Consider the following 8,864-nt stretch of genomic DNA (forward strand, 5'->3'; position numbering starts at 1 on the left):
ATATAAAAATGTATCGGCACTGCAGAAGAGCTTATGCATTGAAATCTGTATGTGGCATCAATTCTTCCTTGGGATATAGTTAGAGGAATATTTTTCAATAGATTACATCACAGTAATTTGATTCTACTTCGATTTTTTGTATTGACTTTTGCAATATGGAAGTGCTTATGAACATGAAAGGCTTATATAAAAGAGGTAGAAAATGGAAAACTCACTACAGGAGTAATAAAAATATAGTTACCAGTGTTTTATATAATCACTGTTTCTAATTTTTATTTTTTACTTAGAACTGTGTCTGCAAAAAATGCCCTAGCCTTTCAAGATATACTAGCTCTTCTATTCGGTTTGATAATAGCTTCCCTGAAAAAAAAAAAAAGGTTTTAAAAACTAAGATTTGAACTCCCTACAGAAGAAACAGCAGGGAAAGAAAAGGTACATTAGAGAGGTGAGTAAATTGAGAAGGTCCCATTCATTTCTTCTGAACAAATTGGCATCCAAGACACATGTAAAGGGTATTACCCTCTGCTTGAGGTCATCAGTCAATTGCTAGTTTGAGTTGGGAAGAAAATTTCCTGATAGGAATGTTATTGCACAGTTATTATTCTGGGAACTACTGCACCTGATACCAGCCACTGCTGGCCCTAGAGGGATGGTTTGTCTTGAACCCAGCTGAGTAATCATCTTTGTTGTATTCAAATCAGTCTCTCTAAAACACTGCATTTTTTCCCCCCTTTAATTCAGCTTCGCTGCATTTCAGAGCTAATTAAAGTACAAGCAATGGACTCTAATCTCTGCTGCCTTCCTTGTTCACAGGCAGGTCATAGCCAGACCGAGCGGAAGGGTCCGGGCAAGGGCTGCTATCAATCACAGCTTACATTAAAGGCCTGAAAAACGCAAAGGACAAAACAAAATCTCTGCCTTTTTTTTTTTGAGTTAACTGCCATCAGATCAGGCTCCAACTACATCAAAGCAGAATGTGTCCTAATGCCAGGGTGAATTCCTGAGCCAACATAAGAAACAGTTGATGCTAGTAGGATCCAGCCGTTCATCCTCTGCCAAAATCCCATTCTGAAGTCCCATGAACCTGATGCTTTGCTTGTTTGTGGTCTTTATTTTTTATACCACAAAAAAGCTATTTAATTCAATTCATAAGTTAATGAGTGATTTCCAAGATGCTTCTTTGTGTCTCTGAGTAACTCTTCTGGTTGGTACTTGCATGATTCCTTAAAATATTCCCAATCTCATACTTACTTCACGATTGGTAAAGTAACCATGAAATCAAGCAAGTCATGAATAATTTTGTCAGAAGTGTCATACACTAGCATTTTCCTCTGAAGAATACTTCTGCTTACTCTTTCATCAGTGGTTTTGGGAGAGGATGAAAAAAGCGATCAGGAGCTAGGAATTTTCAACTCAAACTTTCTTGAGGTGAAATAGGCTGTTTCAGGGTTCTGTGTCCCAGCCAGTTACACTCCAACCAGCCTGTGCATCAGGCCTGAGCGCTTCTTCAGGGGCTGAGGGTAGCTGAGCCCCTGCAAGGAAACAGCGCTTCTATGCCAACACTGAAGACAACTTCACTGTTTCAGAGATTATTGCTTAGCAGCAGGTTATACCAATGATGCTTTACTTTTTTAAGTGTCACGGTTAAAATATCCTGGGGTAGCATTAAGTATCCTGCTCGTGAGACCTAGGGCTCAAGATCCCAGACCAGTGACGGTGAATGACTGGGACTTTGTGCCACTGAGTCAGAAACTTCTAGTATGACCAGAAACAGACTTCAGCTGAGCCAGCTTTCCAATGAACATGTCCTTCTTTGGCAGAAAATGTTGGGGAAAATAAATGGTTTGAATAACCTCTAAACCCAAACACACGCGTCTGTTTCTAAAAGTATATATTCTCTTACCTTCCGTATACTCTTATGTCTGAAATTGCATAAAAGTAGCGTGCCAGGTGTTGCTCATCTACATATATTTCTCCCGTTGCTGGCCTAAGCAGTCTTATCCTCAGATCCGTGATGGTAAAGAAATCTCTTAATTTCTTGGTTGTGTCAAGCTGGCCATAAAGAGAAGCCATGTTATGAAGCCGAGGTCCAGCAAAAAAAGCGAATCTATCTTTGATTTCAAAGTGGATTATTTTACTATTTGTCATGTACCCAGTAGAGTATTCCTCTGTGCAAATGATTTCTAGAACTGTGTGTTGTGATAAATCCCTCACTGATTTTGGATCCATGTGGAAAGCATCTAAGCAGTCTGTGGCATAGTATTGGTAGGGCTGCCATGTTCGTCCATAGTCGAGCGATTTCTCCAGGATCATTTGGTCTGGACGGCCAGATTCAAAAGTGATAACTATGTTATCTGTTAGCTCAATAGTTTTGTTCCAGGAGAGCGTAATATTAACATGAAGAGGCTTTGGATAATCCTTCCAAGTTGTGGACTGCCAAAATGTGGAGGGATGTCTTCCTTCAAGATCAAACATCAGTTCTGGAGGATGAGCCAGCTCCTGGGTACTCGCATCACATTCATTATTGCACATGTAGGGATTCCCCTGGAAAAGAGCAAAGCAGTGTTACAAGAGACACAGTACAGGTGACCGTGACACTTAAAGATGTTCCTTGTCTGGCACACGAGAACTGCTGTGTTTTCTCCACAAATGAAACCAAGAAAAGAAAAACAAATGCTTGCAAGGAATATGATTAATGCGATTTATCCTGGCTGATTTACCTGTTAAAGTCCAAACACACACATACACAGCACCCTCGCTTCTGTGACATAAACGATTTTCTTAGTATGTTTTAGAGAAGTAAAAGAATTTATTTGCCCTGAATGACTTGGACCAGCAATTGAGTCACAAAAGTCCAAGAACAGTAAGCAAGTATCCAATAGCTCAGTAACTCCAACTCTTCCTAAAAGAATGCAGCAGCCAAAGAGAATTTCTTTTAAAAACAAGTATGATCCTCAAGAGCTCCACTCACAGGAAGAAGCAATTTTTAGGGCAAGTGTTCTGAGGTCAGCAGTGCATCTCATAGGTACCCGGTATGAATCAGTACCCAGGACACCTTCACGTTTCCTTTCAGATGGGTGTGAAATTTATCATGCTTAACTGTGCTCCCAGCTTAGCACCGGCTTGCCTTAAAATATTTACACTTGCCACCAGAAGCCATTAGAAAAACAGTGCTCTGCCAGCTCTGGGGCTTGATTCAGACATCTGCCATCTTATTACAGGGTAGCAAAGTACTTCAGGAAAGACTTTTCACAAGGCACCGGCTCCAATTTATCAGGACAAGATAATCCAGCACTTGATTAGGTGGGAGATGTCAGCAGCTCCAGCTGGAATGCTGCCGAGGTGGCTGGAGCTCTGAGCTGGGGGCTGAGTTAAAAACAGCAACAACAAAAAAGCTTGCCAATAGTGCACAGCTTTTACTGCTGCTTGTCCTCTGTAGCAAGGTGAAAGCGAATTATTCCCTTCCTGGCCTTTTCATGCATTAACTTGCACACTACAATCTTGTGCTTCTTCACAAAGGCTATTTTCTCTGCAGATTAGGGGTATCTTCCAGCAGCTGCCAAGATATCAGACCCCCTAGGCTGCACTGAATCACGTCTATCTAATTTTGGCTTTCAACAGTACATTAATATTTTGCTACTTGATCATTCTGCATTTGTTCCAGAGAGCAACCGCTGCTCTGTATCCTTCCCTCCGCCTTACCACGGACTGTGGAAGAAGCCATACCTCTTTTCAGTGATGGTCAGCACTGCTGGGGAAAAATATGCACGTGCCTACACCTAGCAGTGCTCGATAGGGGCATAAGTGTAGCTGTTATTGCCATTAATCAGAGGTCCCCTCACCTACCCCGAAACCAGAACAAGCCCTGGTATGATAATCAACCTTTCCTTTCCTTGGAATTACAGTTATGCTTCTCTCCGTCTCAAAGCCTCAGGGCAATGAAGTGATTCAATGCCATGCAGTGTGGGAAATAGGTTGCAAACACGAGTTTCCACCTTGGCTGCTGCTCTGCTCCTTGACATAATCCCACAAAGCACATGCAAAAGGACTTCTGCACTCACTATGACCTCCCCACTGGCAACTTCCTCTCACCTGGGCAGGGAAATACTACTTTCCTTTCTCTCTCTCTTGCCCTTAATACAGCTGAATGCTAAAACTGACAATGATTCTCTGGGACTTGAAGTTAGAAGAGAAATCACGACACAACAAAAAGGGTTATTTGAAAAGCAGCGCACTGCTTGTTACACTGACAGCTTCAAAGCGTGCAGCTGTAACTGGAAATACCCTGCAAAACGTGTCTATAATAAATCTGTGTTACAGCTCGGATTTCAAGCTCACGGTTGCTATTTCTACGCCCTCCTTTTGAATAAAACAGTGAAAATAAAAAAATAAGTTTCAAGCAGAATAAAGAAAACACCATATTTTTTTTATTATTTAAGCTCCATTTAATATATCAGACACAAACACCAGAATTTGCTACCCAACCTAGGCCTTTTCTTTTCCTCAGGGAAAATATACATGCAGTGAAATCTGTGAGGTCCAGGCTCTTTGACTGTATGTAAATATCAATTTTGCAGAAAATGCTGAGTTGTGTAAATCACAACTTTCTAAGCTTTACTGGAGAAATCTGGCCACTTCTGTACCTGCCGCCCGAAGCTGCCCACACACCCATAGCGCATACACCTCTGTCATCGGTTTGGTAAGGGCAGCTTCACTGGGAGGTTCGGGGTATCAGAACCCAGCAAATAAACGCTCCTGGGTAGCTGGAGAGGTGCCCTAAGCACTGCTGAGGGATGGCTTTGGTTTCCTCCTCCACAAGCAGCTGCTGAGTCTATTGTGATTTTCATGTTAAAAACTAAAGCTGCTCCTCTCCGCTAATGCTTGGATGCTGGAGGAGGCATGTTTTATGGCTTCCAGGGAGTAACACTGGTCTTGTGGGATGTAGTGTTTCTTTCTGTACGTAAGAGCTGATTTCTTTTGCTCCCTTTTTCGTTCACCTTTTCTTTTTAGGCAAAAGCTGAACCTTCAGGCATATCTTCCCCAGTAAATTTAATTATTCTTTTAATTTTATAGCACGCACTATAATCAGAGAGCACTGGGAGACGAGGCTCTAACAAAACACAAGCTAGTGTGAACACAGTTAAGATAATGAGAGCTGGTAGCAATAAAGTGCCTAAAAGAATGGTGCAGTGAATGCTAAAAATCAGCCCTAGCTTGCCAATGAATGGTAGTCTACAACTCTGTGGGCACAAAGCCTTTTGGGAAAGATGAGGCTCTTCCAATTAATGGCAGAGTATAGTGAGAAATGGGTCAGAATCACAGTGCTGTCCTGTGACTGGAACTCTTACCACCGGTAACGTCAGTGGCACAACCCACCACTGAAAACCCTGGGGTAAGGACATCACTGCAAATGAGAATTCTAATAAAAACCTTCAGGCATTTCTTCCCCAATAAATTTAATTATTCTTTTAATTTTATAGCACGCAATTCACTTTTAAGAGGCGAATGATTTGATGACCTACCAAATAACCTGTGTGGAGTTCAGTATTCTAGAGAGGAAATTAGGAGAAAAAAAATCTAATGGTGTCATCTGCAGACTTACTGCGGGGGCACTTGATCCCACAGTCTCTGTCACTGATGAAGATATTACACAGCACTGGTTCCAGTATGGACCCCTGAGGGACACCACTTGTCACCTATCTTCATCTGGACATCAAGCCATTAACCACCACCCTCTGGATGCAACCACCCAACCAATTCATTATGCATCGAACAATCTACTTGTTAAAGCCTCTCTCTCCAAATTAGAGAGAAGGATGTTGTGGGGAATCATGTCAAAGGCTTTACAAAAGTCCAGAGAGATGATGCTTCCTCTGCCTACTGACATGGCAGCCACTGATGTAATTTTGAGCACGATTATTGCTTCAGAGGCTTGGAGTCAGATTCCCATTTTTCTCTACCAGCAGCTTGGCTTTAAACTGCTTAAATGTTCATTCATCTTAAATGAATGCAATTTGCATGTTAAGTCGTATTTACATTACCAAAACAGTGTAAAGGGGTCTTACCCTACATGAATGTCCCTTAGTACACGAGTATGAAAACAATTAGTTTAAGTGGGACTAGTGAAATATTTTAATGTCTTGATCTCTGTGATAATCCTCTTTAAGACAGCAGTAAAATGAATAAGACAAAGATAAACTTTCTCCAATTTCTGAAAACTATCCCCATTCTGTGTAGAGGACATCTAAAGGACCAGAGCATTAGCAGCTGTAAGTAATTTTGTGACCAACAGGCAGCTGTAAATAATCTTCATTTAGGCCTTCCAAGCAGCCACTCTTCAGCTGGACGAGGTGGAAAATACTTATAACTTTTCAAAAACTACATTTAATTCATTAGGAGATTTATAAATAATTAAACACCAATAAATACTTCCAAACACTTTACTGCCAATTAGTGTAAAAGGTAGCTGAGGCGTTCCCAACACCATGACCATCTGAAAGAAACCCACTATTTTCCCAAACAGTTTTTGGAGATTGATATTAAATAGCTCCCTGCAGGCAGGCAAATTAAGTTGCTATTTATTTTGGTTTAGGCTGCTCATGGAATTTAAAATATTACCAAAGCTACTGATACAGTCTGAAAGATTTTGCTTTAGGAAGAGGTACCCATTTTGCAGGCACAGCGAGGGCAGATGGCTGTATCACACTCAGCCTTGGCTGGAAAAAGCAGTTACCTGAGAAGCTACTGACCGCGGGCTGGCGCGTCCCGGTAGGGCTTCCCCTCAATTAGCCAGACTTAGTTTGTTTCAGCACACAGCGATGGCTGTCGGTGCCAGCCAGGCTGAACTTGCGTAAGTGGTGTGTGAGGTGCTCTGCCAGTGGCCCTGCCTGGGATAGGGTGTTGGGGCTGACCTGGCTCCCCCGGGCAGGAGAGGAGTGTGTCTTACCAACTGTGCACCTTCAGCTACAATTCGGTGATGGATGGGACAGTGACTCTAGAGCGAGGGTTTTGGTAAAAACCAGAGGTCTAGCAGTGGTATGACCTTTGAATGTCAGCAGGGAGCTGGCAGCAGAGCTGCAGCTGCCGTTTGAGGGTTAAAGTCCGAGTGGTGCCACTCATGTAAAGCCGCCCACCCATCTCTCATCAGGACAGTTCTTCAGTGGCATCCACAAAGGCTTAGGGCTTGATTGAAGATGTTGCTTCTTTCAATCTGTTTCTTGTCCACGCTAACACCTCATGGACTTTTTTTACTCAGGAACAAAGACAGAGGGGCTTAACCCTTCTCAGCATGAATATTGGAAGCTGTATCACAGATTACATGCTGTAATAGACACCTGGCTAAATCTCTACAGAAGATGATAACTTGCATTTTCAAACTGGTGAAGGCTGCTCAGGTCAAGCAGGCCAAGATTTTAAGGAGCAAAATAAATTTTTCAAGAAGCGAGTCACAGCGACTGATTTTTATACCACTGCCTCGAGGTAGTTAGCTCAGACGCACAAGACAAGAAATAAATACAGCCTGATTCATGTTTGGAGTGAGATTGTGCAGTAAATTACTGCATTCAAGTCACATTTTTGGAAACAACAGAGTTTTTCCTGTTTTTCTTTCCAAGAGATCATTCCAAGGAGTTTGCGTGGTACCATGCTGTACTTTGTAAATGACTAATTACACAGTAATACCTAATAGCACTAATTCCCTTAATGCTTACATTTTGCCTGTGATTTCTAACCAGGGATTACTTGTTTACCATGACAGAGCCAGATTATGAAACCACTAATTGGGAGATACTACTCATTAGGCATTGTTTTATTAAGGGCAAACAGTCAGCGGGTTGGAGGCATAGAATCTGCTGCATGATAATTGATGTTATCAAACTCACTACATCCATTAGCTGGTTTGAGAACATCTCGGTCAATGCCTGCAGAATTATTGTTGCGGTGAAGACAGGGATGGCTGTAGACAAGAACATTTTACCAACAGTAGCCTTTCATCACTGCAGTGACAGCATTTTAAGTTAGAGTGATTTAAGTTAAGAAAGAAAAAGTGCTAAAATCTCAGAGGAAGATTTGATACTCTTTCACAGAGCTCCCAAGCGAGAGGCATCTGGATGGCCAGACAAGCACTTTGAGCTGCAGCCTGAACAATATACATTCTTCAAAACCAGCTAAAAGAAAATAAAAGCATGCTTAAATCAATAACTTCTGGGGAGACTTAAAAAGATTAAATCAGGGAGGATCTGACTGGCCAAAAATCAAAAATAATTCTTAACAGCTTCGTGTGCTTTTAAGCCTGAAAGTACATTGCAGATTACGGCCCTGATCCAGCGACAAACTTGGAGCAAGAGGGCTCTCAAAATTTGTATTTTAAAGAGACATTTAAGCCCCTAAAGATCTGGCACCTTGCCTTGTCGATCTAGCTAATTAATCTTCATGATACCACCTACACGAGGTATGGGACCCTATCCCAGATTTACATATAGATGCAGATTTAGAGTAATGCTTTTGCATGACAAACTCTGTAATCCCTGATTATATTGTGCTGTTTCTTCCAAACAGTAGATCTTCTTTGGTAGATCATGTGAAGGCATTCTTGGCCCTCAGAGTAGCTCTCGGATTATTAGATCACGCCTTTCTCCTATAATATGAACTGAAAATCTATCACACGAAAGCATTTTAAAGTTTGCAGTGCCAAATGCATTGGTGCATTTGGCAAAGGCGCTTAATTTGTAGCAGAACATTCTTCCTTTTAAGTTTCTTTACTTTTTGGAAATGCTTTTGAATTTACCTTATGAGGCAACTGGAGTTTTGTTTCCTCTGAAACATCTCTACCCACTTTTTTTTTGGGCGGGGGGGGGGCGGGGGGG

The 8,864-nt window shown here is 41.8% G+C and overlaps 1 protein-coding gene across 1 annotated transcript in view; it reads right to left on the minus strand.

The window, feature by feature from the left end:
• Window positions 1-1,899: 1,899 nt before the first annotated feature.
• Window positions 1,900-8,864, minus strand: part of NTNG1 (netrin G1) — a 61,799-nt gene continuing 54,834 nt past the window's right edge. The window contains exon 2 of the mRNA XM_010138228.1: window positions 1,900-2,544. Within this exon, the coding sequence (XP_010136530.1) occupies window positions 1,900-2,544 (645 nt within the window). The remainder of the gene's footprint in view (window positions 2,545-8,864) is intronic.

The sequence above is a fragment of the Buceros rhinoceros genome, unplaced genomic scaffold (genome assembly GCF_000710305.1).
Source record: "Buceros rhinoceros silvestris isolate BGI_N320 unplaced genomic scaffold, ASM71030v1 scaffold30966, whole genome shotgun sequence".
NCBI lineage: Eukaryota > Metazoa > Chordata > Aves > Bucerotiformes > Bucerotidae > Buceros > Buceros rhinoceros.